This window comes from Rhinatrema bivittatum, chromosome 6, assembly GCF_901001135.1.
Source record: "Rhinatrema bivittatum chromosome 6, aRhiBiv1.1, whole genome shotgun sequence".
Classification (NCBI taxonomy): domain Eukaryota; kingdom Metazoa; phylum Chordata; class Amphibia; order Gymnophiona; family Rhinatrematidae; genus Rhinatrema; species Rhinatrema bivittatum.
The window spans coordinates 71,777,283-71,801,335 of record NC_042620.1 but is presented as its reverse complement, the minus strand read 5'-3'; the positions used below and the strand labels follow the sequence as shown (position 1 = coordinate 71,801,335).

The 24,053-nt window shown below is 42.1% G+C and overlaps 1 protein-coding gene across 6 annotated transcripts in view; it reads right to left on the bottom strand.

Moving 5' to 3' along the window:
* The window catches only part of MBD5 (methyl-CpG binding domain protein 5), a 600,490-nt gene that overhangs the window by 57,440 nt on the left and 518,997 nt on the right, over positions 1 to 24,053 (bottom strand). For all 6 annotated transcript variants that reach the window (XM_029605434.1, XM_029605436.1, XM_029605437.1 and 3 more), the window contains one exon: positions 12,592 to 13,800. In XM_029605434.1, the coding sequence (XP_029461294.1) occupies positions 12,592 to 13,800 (1,209 nt within the window). The remainder of the gene's footprint in view (positions 1 to 12,591; positions 13,801 to 24,053) is intronic.

Sequence of the window (24,053 nt, the reverse complement as noted above, 5' to 3'; positions counted from 1 at the left end):
GAATTTCCAAGTCTGCCCCCTTGGGGAGTGGATTCCTATGTATCCACCACAGTAACTTCTGCTTCATCTATGATGGAAGAGACAGCTGTAGCATGTACTCCTGAGATCAAGGTCATCACCATGACAGCATCGTTCTCTAAAGTGGACGAATATGCGCCCTCGTCCATGGAACAACCTCCAACGTCCCAATGTCTGCAGGTAAGCCCATACCGTTGGATGGTCCATCACCTTCAGGGCTCATGTTTGCCCCCAAGCTCCTGGCTATGCTGCTCTGGGAGAAACAACTTGCCTTGTTCAGCATCGAACTGGACCCCAAATACTCCAAAGTCTGGGTGGGCTGCAAACTGCTCTTGGCTAGATTCACTACCCAACCTAGCTCCTGCAGCAGCTGGACTACCTTGTGAGACATGATATGAGTCTCCGTCACCGACTTGGCTCTGATCAACCAATCGTCCAGATATGGATGTACCAAAATGCCTTCCTTGCGAAGTGCGGCTGCTATCATCACCATTTCCTTGGAAAAGGTTCTGGGTGCCATAGTTAATCCAAATGGCAAGGCCTGAACTGGTAATGATGGCCTAGCACTGAGAAATGCAAAAATTGTTGATATTCCTTCCACATTGGGATATGCAAATAGTCCTCTTTCAAAATGACTGAAGTGAGAAACTCTCCCTTCTGCATCATCATGATCACGATCGCAAAGTTTCCATCCCAAAGTGGGTCAGTCATAAAAACCAGTTGACTCCCTTCAGATCCAAAATGGGGCAAAAGGAACCCTCCTTTTTGGGAACCACAAAATAAATGGAACACTGACCTGTATCTTCCTGCTCCTTTGGAACTGCGATCAGCCGCCACAAAGTGGCTTACACAGCAGTTCTTTTCTCTATGGAATTGCATGGGGAAACCACAGAAGCGTCTGCAAGTGGCAGGATAACACCGATCTGGAGGAGAGGAATCCTTGCTATTCTCTTTGGAACAAAAGTCCCAATAACGGGAAAAGGTGCATGACCTCAAATTGCATACTCCTGTGCGCGAGAGCATCAGAGCTGGAAGCAAAGACTCCCAAGGCCCTTTGTGCCCATCTAGACTGCCTCCGAAACCACAAACTATAGACCCTTAAAACTCTGGGGCCATGGATCACAGCTATACCCAATTCATATTTCAACAGAAGGCAGTGTAAAATACACAGAGCGGCAGTTACAACCCTCAACAGAATGCCTGTGGGCAAACTGCTCAGATGCAGTGGTTACTACTCCTAATGGAAGGCATGACAGTAACCTGCTCAGAGCAGCAGTTACTACCCTTCCGTGAAGACAGGGGCGTAGCCACCATGGAGCAGTAGTTACTAATATCAATAGAAGGACTAGGGGTAGCCTGTATGTAGTGGCAGCCACTACCCTTAACTGAAAGCAAGGGGGTAACCTGCATGTAGCGGCAGCTACTACCCCTAACAAAATGCATGGGGGTAACCTGCTTGGTATAGAAGGTGCTACCCTTAATAGAAGGCATGGGGAGAACAGACTAGCCTAAATAACCTGCTGGGCAGCCTAGATGAAATCTTTTGGTCTGCCACTGCTGTAATTACCAAGCAATCCCCCATGAACCCAGCGGGGAGCTAATGCTGGAGCAGACTTCTTGAGACTTCTGCCTCCGAGAAGGACCAGATGCATGACTAACATCATGTAGGCACTTCACAACAGAGCATAAAAATTCCCAGGTTTCCAAACACAGATTATTACTAAACAGACTCATGGGTCTGTGCCTTGCCCTTGATCTATGGCTTGTAGCCTCTCATGAACTGCTTTACGATACTGAGATATCAGGGTATGGTGGAAAGATCAGAACCAACCTGTATCTAGTGCTTGGGGAAGGCTACTATTCTGCCACCCTGAGCCAAGAGAAATTGTAAGAGGAGAACCTGGAACCAGGAGCAATTCTTGAAGAAGCATACAAATTCTGAAACAGAACCCAGTTTAAGGCCATGCAGGAGCTGGATACTCCAAAAGGGGACAGCAAAAATTAGTGCTCAGGGTTTAAACTGAACTCCTCTGATAAACATGGAGCAGGAGAGATTTTGTTTTTAATCTTGCCATCTGCTAAACAGTACGGCCGCCAGTTCCCCTTTGAAGTTGCCAGCGGGAAAAGAAGTGTGGCTGAATCTCCATGTGCATTTGCCTTCTGGTGAATCTCTAACTGCCTGAACAAATTCGCTTATCGTGTGCCTCAGCGATCTTTTCAACACACCACAACTGCCGTCCACCATGACTGGCAGAGCTGAATGGGCCTTCCGCCTAAACTCCAGAGCTACATCGCACGGTCACCTCTCCTTTCTCTGGCAAAACGGCACTAACTCTCCTGCCACAGCCAGTTGTACCACTGTGACCATGGGGAAAAGAAAGCTGCTCTTCTGGCCCACTCATCAAGGTGGTGCACTCCCACTGCTCTGAACAGCCACAGCAATTCCACTATTTCCCCCGTTCAACATCTTTTATTTATCATGCGCTGCTGCCGTTCTCGGGCTTCCTCCCAAGTTTGCAGAAGAAGCTAGCATGCTGCCAAAACTCCCTGTGGGAGTTAACTAATATCCTCAGGCACCTGATGCAGCACACTCCCTCTAAGCGGTTCCCACCTCACGGCCTGCTCTGCCATTGGCTTGCACAGTTCACCTTCCCAGCTGAATCTCAACCCTCTTTAAGGTATCTCTAAGGTCACAAAGAGGGGTGCCAGCAAGAGGTGTGGGAGGAGGGGAAGGAAGTGGGGGCCAGGACAAAACAGAAATCCTTACCCCAAATCCCAGCTGGAAGTTCCCCCGGTCCTGGAACTGCTTCACTGAAGGAGGAAGCGAAAGCTGTCACCTCGTGAGCTGTTGTCATCCTTCACTTCTACCTAACAGAGCAGAAAAGGGAACGCTGATCCAGGATCCTGCTCAACTGAGGGAGGGAGTGAAAAAAACTTTCACCTCAGGAGCTACCCCTTAACTGATTCGGCCTATCTAGGCCTCAGTCTATAGCATTAAATGCATATCCACCATCTGCTGGAGATGGAGAATACTGGCAGGCTGATGTCTGTGCTGTGCTATATAAGAATGACATCAGCGAGTCAGTTGATTTCAGTCTCTATCTGCTGGTTGGTGCGGATTGCCCTGCCTGAATGCAGAGAAAAAACCAAATAGTCAACGAAGACATATTCTCTCTCTCTCCATTTTCAACTTAACAAAAAGCCTGGGGGTTACCAGTGACATGCTCCTCTTCCTCTGCTTGTACAGCTCTTCCCTATCCACTGCCTTTCACTCTCATCTAGGGTTGCCAACTAGCTTCATCTCTACTGGTCAGACTGATCCAGTCCAGATTTTACCCCATATGCAGGGAGTTGTAGTCTTGTTTTTCTTAGGGAGATCAGAACAACTGGGTAAAACCAGGACAGAATCAGCCTAACCAGTAGAACTTGTTGTCAGCCTTATTTTTTATCTGTTTAACATTCATAAAATATAATTTCTATAATGCAGACAGTGAATAAATAATAAACCTATATATAAAATATATCTATTATACGTATTCTAGCTATGTTATTTATGAAGAGCATCTTGGATAAAAAGATGTTAATTTAACTCCTAATATAGTAGTTTCAAGCTGTTTTAGTTTGAATATAAAGTCATCAATCACTGTCAAAACAGTTTGACTTTGTGACATCCATCTAATTTGATTGGCCTAGTTGCAGTTTGTTGTATTGCTGTATTCTAATTCCTGAGCAAAGCTTAAGATCTAAAACTAAATACAATGTATAAAAAGGTCGTTGGATGTTTACTGAATGGCTGCTCAAATAATGGTTTTTGTATGAACTTTATGAAGCCCAGAAAAGCTATATAAGTATACACACAGATATAGAGATTCTTCCCAAATATGTAATAGCATTTACATAGTTCACATGGATGAGAAAAATTCCCACTGGAAATCAATTAATTAATTCCTTATATCTAATTTAACTTGATCAGTCTTGTTTCAAGTACCCATAAATTACCTTACACATATATATGGATGCTTTCATCTATTAAAAGCTTAGAAGAAATCCTATTAACCAATTACTCAATTAAGCAACATAAGTAATCCAGCAAATACCTGGTTATATTAAGGAGACACTTTGCATTAAATGGTTGATTATGTTGGTACTGAACACTAGAATATTTCATTATATATCCTCAGAGAAAATAACTCAATTTATAAGTTGTTTTCTCCAAAATTTGAGATTTGGCGCTTGTCAAGAAACATTTGTTCCCTACCAGGTGGTGCTTCAATCCCTTGTGGAACCTACTAGGGAGCGGTACTCTGTCAAGCTGCTTCTTTACAGTCCCAGCAGGAGGTCAGAAAAGAGCCAGGTGCATGACAGCCAAAAGAAAGTTTCAACAATGTGGAGAAAATAGTCACATTTTAAAATGATGTTCTCCTTTTAATGGGGGATATAGATTTTTACTTTAGAGGTATGCAATCATGGTGGCATTTTAGCTAGCTTATTTTTCATATCATAAAGGTGGAAATGTCTGTTTTATTAAACAAAATAAAAATTAAATGAATAAATATTACAAAGCCAACACAAATATTCATGTATACTTTTCAAAAGAAATGTGAAAGATACTGATATTATTCAAGTTATAAATTATGGGGATAATTTTGAAAGGGACTTCCTCAGGTAAAACTGTTTTTTTTTTTGTGTAGCAATAGTCTTTTACAAATCTGCCTTCCTGATTTGTGGGTATATGTAAGCGCGTACGTCATGTTCACATGCACGTTTACCCAGACTGAGCAGAGGCATTCTTGCAAGGAGAGTTGAGCCGGGGACTGGACTTACATACATACATTGTTTAAAACAACTATATACACATTAATTTTCAAAAAAAATGGTGTGCATTCCAAATAGTAGGTGTAACTTGGAGGGGGCAGATCTGGTGAGAATTTTCAAATCGGACTTATGCGCACAAGTCTGTTTTGAAAACTGGTGCAGCATAAGTTATGTGGTATGTTCAAAAATTACCTTTCTTATCAAGTAGCATGAACTATAAATCTTTAAAAATGCATTCTCTTGGATCAGTCCATGGTTCAGTTGTGGTGCTGCATGCTGTTGTATGGGAGATCTATGTTTAATTGCGAAGTTTAACTTGGGCTTGGAATACTGCAGAGAGAGCATTTACTGTCCCTGGGGGAAGAAGTCCTAGTCATTACAGAACAGTCAGACCTAGCAGTAAGATTAAGGGTGAATCATAGTGGCTTCTGGAGAGCACCCTGGTCAAGGAATCTCACTGCGATGGTTAGATAGGGCTAGATAGGAGGGAGAGAAGCATTGAAAATGGGGAAAACACCCAAGACATATGCAAATGCAAGTTCACGGTACTGTAGCCCCCCGTTGAGCCTGGCTCTAACTGAACTAGAAGGCTAAAAAAGCAAAAAGAAACTGCTGGGCCAAAATCTCACCTCTCCCATCCTGTTTTTCTTTGCAAACATTATCAGGAACCTCAAAACATAATTTAAATCTCTAATTTTTTTTCACAGAAAGCATTGAATAAGAATTATACATATTTTAAAAAGTGTCAAATCCATTCAGAAAAATTATTAGAAGTGCCAAGTTTTAAAGACTATTCTTTTGAGTTTATGCAAAAAAGAGCTCTCTCAGTGGCAGCATCTGCACTTTGGAATAGCCTACCACTAGAATTACAATTAGAGTAGTGTGGAATGAGAATGGAAGTGGCCCTCAAATCTAGGGCCTTGGAGGCCAGCTAAACAAGGGTCACATGATGGAACAGCAGTTTAAGTTACTGCAAATAGCGAACTGTTTGCTTCATGCTTTAAGTCTTACGATTACAGTCTGAAATCTTGCTGACTGGAATGCTGGGCAAATTTAGATTTGAACCTAGGATCTTCCAGCGAAACTGCCAGCTTCCTGTTTTATGGAGATGAAAAACGTTTTCAAGTTAAGATGAAGGAAAATATCACGATGCCTTTTCCAAAATGGAGGCATAAGAAATATATGGCCTTAGGTCTAAAATGTAGAATGTGGGGAGGCACGCTACAGCTATATGATGAAATTGACAAATCAGTACATGATTGGTGGTGGTGGTGATGGTGGGATTATAACCAGGGTCCGGGGCATAGTAACAGGAATAAGGATATAAAGGAAAATACGTAATCAAAATATAATCTGTTGATTAGTTCTAGCTGCTTGCTATGATATAAGAGAACTATATTATTGAATGTCTGAGCACCCAAAGAGTAGAACAATGGGATTGCCACTTGTCATCTCATTTATTTTCTCTCAATAAAACAGAAAGCAGAACAGCAGGATGTTAGTCCTCACACATGGGTGACATCAGACAGAGCCCGGCACAGGAAACTTTGACTGACATACTGAGCATGCCTAGCATGCCCCTATCTACGCGGGATCACTCTTCAGTCTTATAACATAGAATTCACAAAAAATAAAACAAACCAAAAGAAACCCAACTCTGTGGGGTGGCAGGCAGGTTTCGTGTTACAGGTAAGCAACTCTGTTTTCTCCATGGACAAGCAGGATGGTAGTCCTCACACATGGGTGAATATGTAGCTACAGGCTGCTCTCAACCTTCTAGTCGCAAGCCCGCTTGAGCATAGTAGAAGGAAATACAGTTTGCTAGCCAATGGGACATGGTCTGCTTAGACACTGGGATGCCCAGCCTGTTTTTGTTAAAGGACACTAAAAACTGAGTGGACAGGCGGTGAGGTGCTGTTCATTCCAGGTAAAGGACCAGGGCCCTTTTACAATTCAGAGAATGCAGGGCAAGCTCACCCTGGTGAGCATATGGTTTTGGAAAAAAGGTGGGTAAGGCAAGGATTGACTGAGATGGAACTCCGTAACTACCTTTGGAAGGAACTTCGGGTGCGTATGCAGAACCACCTTATGACAAAATTTTGTATAAGGGGGGTAGGACACCACAACCTGAAGCTCATTGACCCTGCGTTCTGAAGTACCTTCCAGGATAGGTACTTCAGATCGCAAGACTGCAGGGGCTCAAACAGAGCCTTCATAAAATGGGTCAGGACCACGTTGAGGTCCCAAGATACTGCTGGGGGCTGCGTCGGAGGCTTAAGCTGCAACAAGCCTCGCATGAACCAGAAATGGACAGAAATGGAAGAACTTAGAGATGTGCGAACCTCAAATCTTTCGGTTTGGGCTTCGTTTTCGGCCTTCTGCGGGAAATTTCGTATTTCATGCGGTTCGAGCCTTTTAAATTCAGGGGAACCCGAATTTCGGATTAGTGTGTGTTAACATTTTTACGTTAGTGCACACTAATCCCGAAAACAAATTTTTCCAGAAATTTTGTGAAAAACTCGTTTGGGTTTTGGGCTCCCTGAACCAGGATGAATTAGGCAGTTTTGTTGAAATTGCCTAATTCGTCCTATGCACATCCCTAGAAGTGCTATCTATCCTCCTCAAAGCTGCCGAGGACAGGACGATTTGAGGAGAAGGAGGTAGTGGAATCAAGTCACCCCTGGAATCGGGGGGGGCTCACCTTCTAGCGGTACAGTTGGGGACTCCAAGATTTTTCGGGAGGACCGGATGGTGTAACCTCCTCCATATGGGACTGCTTTGGGGGAGGTACGAAACCGATTGATGCCTTCCCATGGTCCAACACCTTCGAGGAAGAAGATCGGTGTCTGTGCTTCTTAGATTTTTCCCGGTGCTCACCTCGGTCCTTCCCCGGGACAGACAGAGATGAAGAGGAACCCGATCTGGACCGCAAGGATATTGACCTCGCTCGGTCCCCTGCCCCTACCTCAGGGTCACGGAGTGGTAGCTGAGGGGATAGTGAGGGGGGGGGGAGGGGGGGAAGGTCGAGGCTCCTTTACCTTGTGATGTAGAAATTCCGGATGCTGACTAGCGTTCCAATTTTTTTGTGCTGAACAGCTTCTCAGTTTTGTCTAGGTGCGCCCAGCGACCCTTGGGGTTCATCTGGGCACAAAGATCGCAGAGACGGACATCATGTGTTGCCCTCAGGCAGATGACACAGATCTTGTGGGGGTCTGTGATGGACCTGGTCCGGAGACACTGGGGGCAATTTCAAAGGCCAGATGATGCCACAGCAAAAAGAACACGGCACGCGGTCGATGACCAGCGGCCACCAGAAGGCGACACCATCGGTAACCAACCACAAAGAACCAAAAAACTTATTGATACCGAGGGAAAAAAACTCTAAAACCATGCAGAAGGACCCAACAAGACTCGGGAAGGAAGAAAGGCAAGAATTTCTCACAAAAAAAGCACAAGCTCCACAGCTGCAAGGTTTTGGCCTTGAGGAAAAAGAGAGACTGAAGAGGGACCCACATGGACGCAGGGCATGCTCAGTGTACGCAGTCAAAGTTCTAGAAACTTTGACACAAGTTTTCCGCGCCAGGCTCCATCTGATGATGTCACCCATTTGTGAGAACTACCATCCTGCTTGTCCTTGGAGAAAAGAGGAAGTTCTGGTCTTATATAAAATATTTCTTTTCCTGTTTTTTGATTTGGAGATAATATAGTTTCAGTTGTTCTCTCGAGGAACGGGGTCAGGGACATAGGCTTTTCGCCAGGCCTATTTTTTAAATAGGAAACCCTCAGTAAATTATTTAAAATTTCAGAAGAAGGTCAAGGCATTCCTATGTGTACAGGCATTTGGATAATCAGGGTGACTATGTCTATATATTTTTATGTCTATGTTTTGAATTGTCAATGATTTTAAATTTAATTATAATCTTTTTAACATTTTATTGATTGTGTATGTGAACTTTGTAATCCACATTGGACTTACAATGGAATCATAGAATAGATATTTGACTATGGAAATATTTTTTCCTGCTTTTTCTGTTTTATGTAAACCGGTATGATTTGCATTTTAATGTAAGAATGTCGGTATATAAAAATTCTAAATAAAAAAATAAATAAATAGAAAAATTGTAAATAAAACAAAACAATAAAAGGTCAAATAACTATCTTTCTAAATAGGTATTTCTAATCAAACCATAAAGAGGTTGCAAGAGTATTGGCTCATGTAGAGCTGATAGGAGGCAATTCGGGCAATGAGCATAGCCCCCTGAAAGACCTTCCTAGCAAGAGTGTCCATTGCCCTGCTATTCTTCCCTGGGGGCGCTGAGGCATGGGTCCGAGAGCAACTGGCCTTCTTGAGAGCAGTTTCGACCACAACCAATTGGCATGCCAGCTGATGCTTTTTGAATCTGGTAGCCTGCTGGACGAGGTAAACCTCATCTGCCTTCCTATTTACAGGAGGTACCATGAGGGGGTGCTCTCAAATCCTCAACAGAAATTCCTTAAAACTCTCATGCACTGAGACCATAAGGATCTTTTTAGGAGCCTCCACAAACTGGAGGATTTCCAGCAACTTGTTTTGGCATCCTCATCCATCATCAACTGAAACGGGATGGTTTCATCCATTGCCCGAACATGTCCTCAGGAGGAGACTGTTCCGAGAGGAGACCCTCCGAGTAGGATTCTGCAATGTCCTCTGCCCAGGGGTCACAAAGGGCCTCATCCTCACTGAAACACACAGGGGATGAGACCCTGGGTGCTTGATCTCCGTCCAGACGTCTAGGCACTGTTGGCACTGGTGCTGGCAAAGCAGGACAGGGGGCTTCAGGCCACAGTGTCAGCACCAGCTTCGACGAATCTTCCTCCTTGGAGGAACTGGCAATGATCACCGCATTGGGCAGGGGGAGCAATGGTGGCCCCCGGGAACTGGTGCCAGCTGGGTCGGTAACACCCCGATAAGCATATTGAGACACTCCAGTAGCAGTTCCAACAGGAAGAGCGCGGGCACCGGTGCCACTGGCTCGATGCCCTGCAGCGCCCGATTGACCGCCGGCTGGACCCCGTGCTCCAACTCCTCAAAATGTTGCCGATGCCAAAATGTACTGGAAGGTAGGAGGGGTGGCCAGGTCCGCCTCAGAGCCCCAAGGTGGATCAACAACTGACACCAGGACCGGTGGGGACCATCGCGGACCCCCAGAATTGATGGAGGATAGGCACTCCTTGCTGTGCGTTTGCTTCGGGGGCATCACAGCAAGTGCCGGTGCTGACCCAAGCCCTGTACCTTACATCGAAGGTGACTGGTGCCGATGCTTCTTCAACTTCTCTTGGTGCTCGGCCCGGTCTCTCCTTGATGCGAAGGTCGAAGACAAAGAACACAATGTCTTCCACCTGGAAGAGACTGACAGGGGCCAGTCTTTGGCGCCCCTATCCGCCAGTGGCATTGATGGAGCGGACAGCCCTGCTGATGTCAATTGCTCAGTGTCTATCGGTACAGCTCCTCGGTCCTTTGGTGTTGATGCCACCGATGCCGATGGCTGTGACTTTCTCACTCAGAAGAGCTTCTCCATCTTCTCAAGGCAAGTGTGACGTCCCTTCAGGGTCATTTGGTCGCACAAATGGCACCCCGGATGTCATGCAATGTCCCCAGGCAGAGGATGCACAAATCATGCGGGTCTGTGTTGGTCATAGTCCACAGGCACTGAGGGCACAGACGAAAACCGACGAGGCCATGATGAAATGAACTGAAGGGGCAAAAATGAAATGACAACGGAGGTGGTGGGCACAGAGGTACCGGCGCCACGGGGGAATGGAAGTGAAAGAAAACTTACCAAACCACAGAAAAACCTGACTAGAATACAGGGGAACTGCAAGTGACCCGCGCGTGGGAAAATTCTTAAAACAATCAGTGGAAAGTTTTCCAAATACTTTTTTTTTTTTTTTTCAAACAAACATGAGCTCAGTAACCGCAAGGCAAAAACTCCGCAGAAAAAAAAGAGACCGAAGAGGGACCCCGTGTGGATACTTGCATACGGCATGCTAGGCGTACCCAGTCAAAGTTCTAGAAACTCTGACATACGTTTTCCATCTTGGGCTACATCCGATGATGTCATCCATGTGTGAGGACTACCATCCTATTTGTCCTAGGAGAAATATTTTACTACCAACATAGATGCGAATAAATAGAGCAATTAATATTTTCAATATAGCTGAACAAAAATCAGTTAATTAAACAGCATTTTTTTTTGTTATAAAAATGTTAATGTCTGTAATTTTCTTAGCGTATTCCAGTTTATCTTTTTCTGTTTTTGTTTGGTTTCTGACACTGACACTCCGATCAGAAATGCAGCTTGTGGACTGCTGACAAATCCCATCATAAGTCATTGCAAGGCAAGAGAAAACAAAAGGGGTTCGGGGGAAGAGGCTGAGGAAAAAGTTAACAGCATTAAGCTTAATTTGAAGTTAACTTTTCATAAGCAGGATGTATCCTGCTTGATGATGGTGTTCAGCAAGCATGGTTGAACATCTCAATATGGTTAAGATGATGTACAGTTGTGTTGAACTGATGCTTTTAACTGAGATAATGCTATTAACACAATGAAAAACTCACTAGTAATAATTCCATATGACAGCATGTTTCACATTAATAAAACTGAGTGATTTCATTACATTTAATTGAGTTTATGAAAGTTCTCTTTTAATAGTTTTCCTGTATACTTGTGTTAATGTATTCTGCCTTGAGGCGACTGTTTTAATGTATTTCCGCCCTGGAGGCGTCTGTTCAGTTCCTTGTAAACCGGTGCGATATGTATTCTTTACAGGAACATCGGTATATAAAAATTAAAAATAAATAAATAAATAAATTACAAAATAACATTTATTTTTAATTAAGAAAAACATTATCCTGATATTTTAAATGTGATTAAAAATTAATGTCCACAAACAAAAATGGAGAACAACTCTGCGCTCAGTGTTCAAGCAACAGACAAATGAGTACAGAGAGAAATAAGGATACACACATATTCCTTATTATGCTGGCAATAGTTTTTACTTGGTATGGCAAGTCCACCGTCTTGTAATACACATTGAATTTCAAAAGGGTCCCCCCGACACGGACACCATGTTTCGCCCCAAGGCTGCATTGGGAGGGACAATCATATAAGAATTTCACATCTAAAAGTTAAACAAAGTTATAATTTCATGGGACCACACATCAATTGTGTAGAGCCCATGCATTAAAGCCAAAAACATACCTGAGCCAGTTTCAACATGAGTATACAGGGAGTGCAAAAATTAAAGGGACAAAAATATTTAAACACTGTCAAAAAGGCACGAAAAATGCCAACTAATCAGTGAAAACCAGCGAGGGCGAAGTAAAGTCAATCAGAAAGCTGCAAAATATGTGCTCCCTGTATACTCATGTTGAAACTGGCTCAGGTATGTTTTTGGCTTTAATGCATCGGCTCTACCCCACTGATGTGTGGTCCCACGAAATTATAACTGTTTAACTTTTAGATGTGACATTCTTATATGATCGTCCCTCCTGATGCAGCCTTGCTGCGAAACACGGGGTCCGTGCAGGGGACCCTTTTGAAATTCAATGTGTATTACAAGACAGTGGAATTCCCATACCAAGTAAAAACTATTGCCAGCATAATAAGGAATATGTGTAGAACTTTATTTCTCTCTGCACTCATTTTGTCTATTGATTAAAAATTAAAGACCATGAGGAAAAAAAAGAACAAAAAACAAATCTCTCTCAATATATACCTTGCCATCCTCAAGGTTTTGCTGACATGGATTGTGAACATCTTCTTCTCTTACTAATTTGCCTGGCCATGAAGTTAGACCTTTGATTTGGCCCCAGACCAAGTCACCAACATTCAACGTCCTTGGCCTGTAACGCAGCAACTCATGGGATGAAGGGGAATCTGGAATCCTTAAGTCATCTTCACTACTAATGCTTTTAGTGTCTGAAGGACTGGGAGCACACCCATTAATGCTTTTGGCATTAAAATCTCCATTGAAATGGATGTAGTCTTTCACTAAAGAACTTTCCAAACTATTTGAGGAACTAGGAGATTGCTCTTCTATAGTTAGGTCTTGTTTGGGAATGCTCAGTAGCTCTCCATAACCTCTGGTTTGCTGAGGCCTGTTTCCATTTATATGTGCACACCTTTCCACAGTGTTCTCTAGTCTCTCTTTAAAACTAATCATAGTCCTTTTGCAATGGTTAAATGCGAAATTTTCTTCCAAAATGTCATCATTCTGACAGTTTCTTGGTGGTAACAATATCTGCTGTTGCTCCCCATGCAGTAGTGGCATCATAGACACATTATTAGATCTTGATTGACAAGGACTCGTATGGATGTGTGTTGAATGATCTAAATATTCCTCACATTTCCATCTGTTTATATCTCCTCCAGGATTTTGTTCCCCTTCCCAGTGCTTTTTCAAGGTGTTGCAACCAGTTGATTTGAAGTACTCAAATGCATCCCCTTCACTTGAATTTTTGCCTTGGTCTGAATTCTTACGCATTCTAGTTCCTTTAGCGTTTCTTATCCTGCTGTCATGATCAGAACCTCCAAAATTTCTTGAATGAATTACTGCATTGACAGCACTAGAAAGATTCATTGGGTCACCAATGGAGGCAGTGAAGGCACTCATGGCACTCAGAGCTGGAATGGGACTCATTTGAGTTGTACTGTTAACAGCTGTAGTGATCACTACTTGCATTCCTTTGCTTGCCGCATCTACAACTGCTTTGTAGATAGCATCTACTGATGTATCACTCTGACCAGCTACACTGAGCCTATTTTTTGCAGCCTGCTCTAAAACTGGTTCAGTTCTTTGTGGCAAATTACATGATGCATCTTGAAAAGGAGGAACAGTAGTGTTGGAATTCTCAGGAAGAGATGACATTCCTGTTTGAGTGTTCATTCTTTTGTTGAGGTGTGCATCATTTTCCTGCATCTGCACCTAGATAAAAAGGAAAATATTAACAGGTGAATTTTCAAAGGTATTATGCATGTAACATACTATTGTAGCAATTTTCAAAAGCTATATACCTGCGTTAAGTGCACTTAACATGGGTAAGACCTATTGACAATTCAATGGCATACACTGTAGCAATTCTCAAAAGCCCACTTCCATTGCTAAAGTCCATCAATGTTACATCCATTTCTAAACGTGTAAATGCTTTTGAAAATGAGGACCTATAGCAAGAGAATGACAATTTTACCTAACCATTCTACAAATCAAAAACTATCTATGTAGTCTTAAAATATTCAGGACTATTTCATAGTAATCTTATTTCACTATAAATGCAGTGATAAAAAAAAAAGACCAAAACTAAAACTGAAAACATTACAATATGTATTTCCTACCAAACTACAATTAGAGGTGTATTTTATAAAGCTGCGCGCGGGCATCCATGTGCGTGTGCTACCCGGCGCACGCGCATCTTATAAAATCAGGGGTCGGCGCGCATAAGGGGTTGCCAATTGGGCACTCTGCGCACGCTGACGCCTGCAGCCTTCCCCAGATCCCTCCCAGGCCACTCCGATTTTGGAGCGGCCTGGGAGGGAACTTCCCAACCCCCTTACCCTAACCTCCCTTCCCCTTCTCCTAACCAACCCGTCCCCTATCCCTGTCCTAATCCCCCCCCAAAAAATTATTTTACCTGCTGCGCCTGCCGGCACGAGATCCTCCAACACAGGGGCAAATGGCCACTGTGCCCCTCCCCTTAGAAGCGTCCCGGGGCTTTAAAGCCTGGCGCATGTAGAGCTTTTAAAATCTACCCCTTAGTGTTTTCAATTTCTTGATTTACACCAACATTGTATGTAACTATAAAGTTCCCTCAAGGTATCTATGGGGGTCATTTATCAAAATGCTATAAGGTGTTTCTGCATGCAAAAAGCAGAGGGTGGGAGAGAGACAGACAGACTAACTAACCATAATGCCCTCACCCTAGATAGGTATATCTATATGGGAGGCCCACCTAGCAACTTGAGGTGAGGTTTAGGTATTAGTGTAGAGGGTTAGGGGCCACTTTGACATTCAATGTGAGACGTACGAACAGAACAGTGCTCTCTTGTGAAGATTTGATGACCCTCAGAGTGAGAAAACTCACCCAAAGATGAGATTTGTGCAATGTTCTCTCAACCTAGCTTGATGTTACCCAGGTAGAGTCCTCGAGTTACTAGGTGGGCCTCCCATACAGATATAAATTCCTTTCTAGGGTGAGGGCATTATGGTTAGTCTCTCTCTCTCTCTCCCTCCGTGGCCCTGGTAGTAAACATGGTCCCCCCTGTGGTTGTATGTAGGAAATACCACATTCCGGCACTTATCTCAAAGTGCGGTAACTTAACTCTCCGCATAGGTATTAGCGCAAATTGCAATCCTATTACCATAAAACACACCCCTTTTTCTATCACATGTGATATTTAGTGCATTTTGATAAATCCAGGCCTGTTTGCAACTTACAAGTCCTGTGGGTTAAAAAACTATCACAAAGCATCCCTCAAAAAAAAAAAAAAAAAAAAAAAAAAGCAGAGGCATAACTAAATTATACTGCACTACTAAATGGCAAGGCATTAAATATACAATAGCAAGAATACATAAACAGTAGAATTACAAACAAGATCGGTACTGTTACTCTACAATTGTATAAATTCTTAGAGAGACTTTACCTGGACTACTTTCAGAGGGATATAGTGGAGTTAATATATATATATATTTTTTTTTATGTATATTAGGAAGAACAACTACAATATTTACAGGATGGAAGATTTACCATATGAAGAAAAAGACAACTGTTAGGAATTTTAACTTTAGAGAGGAGACTAAAGAGTGTGTATATATATATAATTTGCTCCAGTACCAAACTGGCCCTAGATTTATTTTATCTCGGTATTTTTAAAGATAAAACATCAATGTGAAACTAGAGCTATTTTCACTTGAAAAAATCTGAAACAAAATTCTTATGAATGAACTCAGACATGATTACTGGTTTTATATATTGCATAAGTCATTCTGTAGATCAGTTCAACAATATGTTTCAGTGGGTGTCATGTCATAATATGAAGCAATGAAAAGGGGAAATTAGATTTTAAGTAAGGATTATTTTATTTATTTATTTATTTAAACATTTTTATAGACCGATATTCGTTGGGAACATCACATTGTTTTACACAGAACAAGAATGTAGCGTAAAATGCTTTACAGGGAACTGAAATTTAAACAAGTTAGAACTGAACTTTAAACAAATTAGAATTAAATTTAAAACAGTGACTGTAGGATAGAATGACTGAATATTTACAGTATGAACAGTGTCAAATATTTACATTAAAATTTACAGTACAATAGGTATAGCAATAGAGGGGTAGGCATTTCTGAGGTGGGAGTTAGGATTAGAAGAGTTAGGTTTGTAGGAGAGGTGTATTGAAGTGGGTCAGGGGAGGTCGAAGCGTGATATGAAGAGGCATTTCTTCAAAAGGTTAACAGAGCAAGGCATGGGAGGTTACAAAGGTCGGGAAGGCGTGACAAGTTTAGGATGTAATGCTTGAAGGGGGGTTAGTGAGAGAAATTCAGGTTTATGCCTGCTTGAATAGCCAGGTCTTTAGTTTCTGTTTAAATGATTTTGTTATGAAGATTAAGTTATACAGGGTAGCCCATGAAAGAGTAGCCCGCCTCCAATACCAGTGCATTGGACGTAGGCTACTTTTCCATGGGCCACCCTGTAGAATAATTTACCTGGCAAAATTGTATATGCAATCACTTGGTAGGGACTGACTGCTATAAGGCTGAACCTAAATGACAAAAGGCTTTTCAATCAAAACCGAAATGGCATGTTCTTTGTGCAAAAATCTACAGTGAAACAAACTAATCAGAAATAGTTGGAAAACCTTTCTTGAGAAATTACAGCGGTATTTCTCTATTGCTGCCTTTTAGGGGTTTTCTGGTGTCTCAAAGTTGACATCTTCACTACATTCTGTCATTTTGCTTACTATTTCAAGGCTCATTTTTACATTTGGACCAATGCCTCACTATACACCCAGTGGCATAGCCAGAACTGATTTTTTGGGTGGGTCCAAAGTTAACATGGCTGGGCTGTAGGCATACAGGTTTGAGCCATACGAGTTGAACTCTTGTTGATAAATAATGCCTTAGCATGGACCCAACAATGTATTTTAAAGCAGTCTGCAAACATCAATATTCAATTTCTTTTATATTACAATTTATAAATACACAAGTATATCATGTAAAAAGCAAAGAACACAAACAGAGACAGGGATCATAATTACAATAAAAGAGCAATAATCATAATAATCATAGGAATGGGTGCATAGTAGAACTAGGATAGTTCACATTGCAACCCAACATAAAAAAATATATATTCAAATTCTGGTGTCACCTCAAAAAAAAAAATCCTTCCACTGTTAAACATTTTGTGAAGTAAAACAAACCCCTGCAAAAAAAATAGAGAGACAACTAGAAATTTACATTAATATACAATTACAGCACTGAAATAATCTTATTTATAAAAAAAATCCCAGCAATGTAAATACTACACCATGCCCCAGAACATGAATACACCACCTACTGGGATAACAGAACAAGCTGGACTGCTACAAATCCCTATAGAGAAAGTATACCCTAGCAGAAATATTGCACCTTAATCACACAAAAGCAGAACACAAACTGACCTTTATCAATTCTGAATAAAGGACTACAAATTAGAAATGGAAATATGCAGATAAAACCAAAATAGAAAGCTTGAGAAACCAGACTCTGAACAGTGGAACTCTAAAGAAAGATCAAAATACCAAATTATTAGAAATACACATGCCCAAAGATGTAATATTTCAGTTGGTAAAACTCAAAATACATCTTATAACTAATATATAGCTGGTTAAACACAGCCCCTGAAGAAGTATCAAAACACGTGTTGGGTTGGTGTTTTCTATCTCCAGATTCCTATCATACTGGAAAACACAGATGTGTTTTTAAAAAATTATTTCAGAGACTCCTTTTAATTGCAAAAAAAATGCAAAAAAAAAAAAATATAAAAAATTAAGAGACCTATGATTAAACATTTGAGCAGCATTCCATCTAGGTGGTTTACATAATATTGTATAACCACTAAAAAATGAGATATTACATTCTCATTCTATGAGGGTCTAAAGTAAATTAATCATTTAGATATGTTGGTTCATAGTTTGTGAATTTACCCATGGTTCCTTTATAAGCGATATAGATTTTCACAGATGATTAGGTTCTTTTTGTTGATTGTCATTTTGATTTGATTTTATATGGAGATTTACTAATTTACAGCCAGGCCAATGTTTTGTATAAATTAATATTTTGGTAGTAAATTAATTTTGATAGTTTTATAAGATTTTAATGGGGCATAATTTATTAACAGACTGTGTGAAATGCACAGTTTGATTAATGTTATGTTATTTTAGGAAAGAATGTGAGGAGCAAATCTTCCAAAGATTTTGTGGAGTTCATTGTGCAAGTCAAACATGTTCTATAAAGGAGGCAATGACTCACTCGTACACAGATAGGTTTTAACCCCTGATGAACACATTATTGGCAAAACGTGGGTCCCTTTTTGGGTTATTAGTAATGTGTGAAAGAGATATTGGTAGATGATAATAGATTTCTATGATTAATAAAGTAGGGAGTGATGGTGGTGAATGGAGCATGATGATTAGCTAAAGGACACCTATAAAACACTGGTAATTCCTTTCTGTTTTCTTAGCAGTGTGTGATATGAATACTCCACTTCTCCTGTCTTTCTTCATTGTCCTATTCTTTTCTGTATTTTGAGTAAAAATAACAAACGGGACTATGATGTTATATGAAATATTTGAGATTTTGTACTACAATATATATCATAATGTTTTGTGAACAGAATTATATATTCTCTCATTTTTCTACCATGTGGTTATTTTCGAATTATGTCACAAAATCAGTGCAATAAAACATATATCACAAGGTAGTGGGAGGAACAATGTTGCATGTATTGCAAAGCAATATGATCAGCAGAAAGATATTTTGAAATTAACTTGAATGGAGAATTCAATCACAAATCAGGAACTCTAAACTTGATCAAATTCAATAATGCCATCTGCTACTAGACTACAGGAAAGACTCATGATTTACTATAAAATACAGTCTAGTTAATTTTCAAAGCAGTTGTGCACACAGGTAGTTTATACTGATGTATATACTATTTTAGATACAAACGTATGTGCATATTTTCCTTTCCACGCGCACATTCACATGAGAAAATAAGGGGCGGTCTAGGGCCATAAGTTGCATAAGTTGCTATAAGACTTATGCAAATACATTTGGTAACTTATTTGTGCAGTTTTACACCAGTTAATTTATAAATGCACTTGATATCAGACTCATCTGTTCTCTGCTATTTTTGGTGGGTGGTCTAGGTGAACTTGGGGGGGTGGGGGGGAGTTCAGGGTAAAAACCTAGGAGAGTCTTGATGACCTGGAGGATTGAGTGAACTGGTGAGCTAACGGCAAACTGGTGATTTCCATTATAGGCACATGTTAGAAAATATATTCCATATATACATCAGGGTTTTATGTGAGCAAGTTATATTTTTTCCATGTGTAAAATATATGCTTGTATGTTTATAAAATAGGTAAGAAAACCATGTATTTTCAATACATTGCAGGAGTTGCATGGGGATAGACATATGCATATTTTATAATCTGTGGGGTAGATTTTCAAAGGGTTTTGCGCGAACCTACCCCTGCGCGCGCCGAGCCTATTTTGCATAGGCTCGGTGGCGTGCGCAAGCCCCGGGATGCGCGTATGTCCCGGGGCTTTCCAAAATTGATAGGCCGGGGGCGTGGCGGCGGTCCGGGGACGGTCCCAAGTGCTCCGGCACAGCACGCCAGCAGCTGGCCGGTGCGTGCAACTTTGACAACAAAAGGTAGGGGGGGATTTAGGTAGGGCTGGGGGGAGGGTTACATAAGAACATGCCATACTGGGTCAGACCAAGGGTCCATCAAGCCCAGCATCCTGTTTCCAACAGTGGCCAATCCAGGCCATAAGAACCTGGCAAGTACCCAAAAACTAAGTCTATTCCATGTTACCATTGCTAATGGCAGTGGCTATTCTCCAAGTGAACTTAATAGCAGGTAATGGACATCTCCTCCAAGAACTTATCCAATCCTTTTTTAAACACAGCTATACTAACTGCACTAACCACATCCTCTGGCAACAAATTCCAGAGTTTAATTGTGCGTTGAGTAAAAAAGAACTTTCTCCAATTAGTTTTAAATGTGCCACATGCTAACTTCATGGAGTGCCCCCTAGTCTTTCTATTATCCAAAAGAGTAAATAACCGATTCACATCTACCCATTCTAGACCTCTCATAATTTTAAACATCTCTATCATATCCCCCCTCAGCCGTCTCTTCTCCAAGCTGAAAAGTCCTAACCTCTTTAGTCTTTCCTCATAGGGGAGCTGTTCCATTCCCCTTATCATTTTGGTAGCCCTTCTTTGTACCTTCTCCATCGCAATTATATCTTTTTTGAGATGTGGCGACCAGAATTGTATACAGTATTCAAGGTGCGGTCTCACCATGGAGCGATACAGAGGCATTATTACATTTTCCGTTTTATTCACCATTCCCTTTCTAATAATTCCCAACATTCTGTTTGCTTTTTTGACTGCCGCAGCACACTGAACCGACGATTTCAACGTGTTATCCACTATGACACCTAGATCTCTTTCTTGGGTTGTAGCACCTAATATGGAACCCAACATTGTGTAATTATAGCATGGGTTATTTTTCCCTATATGCATCACCTTGCACTTATCCACATTAAATTTCATCTGCCATTTGGATGCCCAATTTTCCAGTCTCACAAGGTCTTCCTGTAATTTATCACAATCTGCTTGTGATTTAACTACTCTGAACAATTTTGTGTCATCTGCAAATTTGATTATCTCACTCGTCGTATTTCTTTCCAGATCATTTATAAATATATTGAAAAGTAAGGGTCCCAATACAGATCCCTGATGCACTCCACTGTCCACTCCCTTCCACTGAGAAAATTGTCCATTTAATCCTACTCTCTGTTTCCTGTCTTTTAGCCAGTTTGCAATCCACGAAAGGACATCGCCACCTATCCCATGACTTTTTACTTTTCCTAGAAGCCTCTCATGAGGAACTTTGTCAAACGCCTTCTGAAAATCCAAGTACACTACATCTACCAGTTCACCTTTATCCACATGTTTATTAACTCCTTCAAAAAAGTGAAGCAGATTTGTGAGGCAAGACTTGCCCTGGGTAAAGCCATGGACTTTGTTCCATTAAACCATGTCTTTCTATATGTTCTGTGATTTTGATGTTTAGAACACTTTCCACAATTTTTCCTGACACTGAAGTCAGGCTAACCGGTCTGTAGTTTCCTGGATCGCCCTTGGAGCCCTTTTTAAATATTGGGGTTACATTTGCTATCCTCCAGTCTTCAGGTACAATGGATGATTTTAATGATAGTAAAATTTTGTAACCTAATAGGTCTGAAATTTCATTTTTTAGTTCCTTCAGAACTCTGGGGTGTATATCATCCGGTCCAGGTGATTTACTACTCTTCAGTTTGTCAATCAGGCCTACCACATCTTCTAGGTTCACCGTGATTTGATTCAGTCCATCTGAATCATTACCCATGAAAACCTTCTCCATTACGGGTACCTCCCCAACATCCTCTTCAGTAAACACCGAAGCAAAGAAATCATTTAATCATTTAAGGGAAGGGAGGGGAAGGTGAGGGGGGAGCCGAAAAAAAAGTTCCCTCCAAGGCCGCTCTGATTTCGGAGCAGCCTTGGAGGGAACGGGGAAAGCCATTGGGCCTCCCCTAGGGCTCAGTGCACGCAAGGTGCACAAGTGTGCACCCCCTTGCATGTGCCGACCCCACGCATGTTATAAAATCGGGTGTACATCTTTGCGAATGCGTAAGAATAAAAATCTGCCCCAGTGTGTACCTGATATGTGCAAGTTATAAAATACTGTAGTAGATCCCTGTCTAGAGTTCTTTGAAAATTACCCCTCTATATGTAGATTAATAGTACTGTCATGCACATAGTTCTAATGCCATTCCTATATTAAATCTTAATTTTTATTTACTTAACATTTTGCAAAGACGTTTGCTCTCCCAACACATTTTGCCTGCTAATCACAAACTGGTTCCATCTTTTTGATGGAGGAAGAGTATTAAAAAGCAGAGTTGCTTATCTTTAACAGGTGTTCTCCCAAGACAGCAGGATGTTAGTCCTCACATATGGGTGACATCATTAGATGGAGCCCTGTCACGGAACACTTTTGTCAAAGTTTCTATAACTATGACTGGCACACTGAGCACGCCTAGCATGCTACTAACCCTGTGGCCACACGGGGTCCCCCTTCAGTCTCGTTTGTAGCAAAATGTACGAGCGAAAAATAAAATAATAAAATGTCGGTGAACCCAACTCCGTGGGGTGGCAGGTGGGTTTCGTGAGGACTAACATCCTGCTGTCCTGGGAGAACAACGGTTACAGGTAAACAATTCTGCTTTCTCCCAGGACAAGCAGGATGGTAGTCCTGCCGGCCTTGTCGAGACACTAATGAGCTGCGAAAGTATGGAGAGAGCTCCAAGTGGCAGCTCTACAGATGTCAGCAATAGGTACCGAACGGCGGTGCGCTACTGATGTTGCCATGGCTCTGACTGAATGTGCTTTCTCGCGTCCCTCTAGTGGAAGGAAATACAGTCCGCTAGCCAGGTGGACAGGTTCTGCTTGCCCACCGCAACCCCCAGTCTGTTCTTATCAAAGGAGACAAAGAGCTGGGTGGACTTCCTATGGGCTGCAGTGCGGTTTAAATAAAAAGCAAGCGCACGCTTACAGTCCAAGGAATGCAGGGCCCGCTCACATGGATGTGAGTGAGGTCTTGGGAAAAAGGTGGGCAGTATTATGGACTGAAGTGGAAATCGGACACTACCTTTGGCAAGAACTTAGGGTGAGTGCGGAGCACTACACGGTCGTGGAGAATCTTGTATATGGTGGGTATGTTGCCAGTGCCTGTAGCTCGCTGACTCTGCGAGCTAATGTTGTAGCCACTAGAAAAAGGACTTTCCAAGTGAGATGTCGTAACTCGCAGGAGTGTAGGGGCTCGTATGGAGGTCGCATGAACCCTGCTCGTACAACATTGAAGTCCCATGCCGCAATTGGGGGACGCAGTAGAGGTTTCATTTGTAGTAAGCCTCTCATAAAGCGCCCTACTAGGGGTTGTGCTAAAATTGGGGCATCTCCTATACCTTTGTGGTAAGCGGCTATGGCACTTTTATGTACTCGGATGGAGGAAGTTTGTAGTCCAGTTTCCGAGAGGTGCCAGAGGTAGTCCAGGAACCTTGTTGTCGGGCAGGAAAAAGGGTCTATTCCCTTTGGCGTGCACCACAAGGAGAATTTGTTCCACTTTGAATGGTAAGATTTACTAGTAGAAGGCTTCCGTGAAGCTACGAGGACCTGGGACACATAGAAAGGTTAAGGGATTGTAGAATCAATCTTTCAACATCCAGGCTGTTAGAGATAGAGTCTGGAGGTTCGGATGACGCAACAGTCCTTCGTTTTGCGTTATTAGAGTTGGTGCTGTGCCCAGGCAAAATGGTTGCTGGACTGAGAGGTCGCGTAGAATGGGAAACCAAACTTGCCGCTGCCAAAATGGGGCTATGAGAATCATTGTGCCCCGGTCTTGTCATAACTTCACGAGAGTGGGATAGGAAGGTATGAATATAGTAGACCTGTGTGCTCCATGAGTGGGCGAAGGCATCCATCAGTGGTGTCTTGCGGCTGTGAGGTAGAGTAGAAGCGGTCGACCTTGCGGTTGTGAAGAGAGGAAAACAGGTCGATGTCCGGGTGACCTCATTGGTGGAATATGCAGTTCGCTACAGTGGGATCTAGGGACCAGTCATGGGGATGAAAGGTCCAGCTGAGACGGTCTGCCATCACATTCTTTATGTCCGCCGGGTAGGTTGCTCTCAGCAGCATGGAATGTGAGAGAGCCCAGGCCCAGATCTGTGCCGTCTCCTGGCAGAGCAGGTAAGAGCCTGTGCCCCCCTTGCTTGTTGAGATACCACATTGCTACCTGGTTGTCTGTTTGAATTAAGTTTACCTTGTTGGATAGGCAATCCTGAAATGTGAATAGGGCATACCGTAT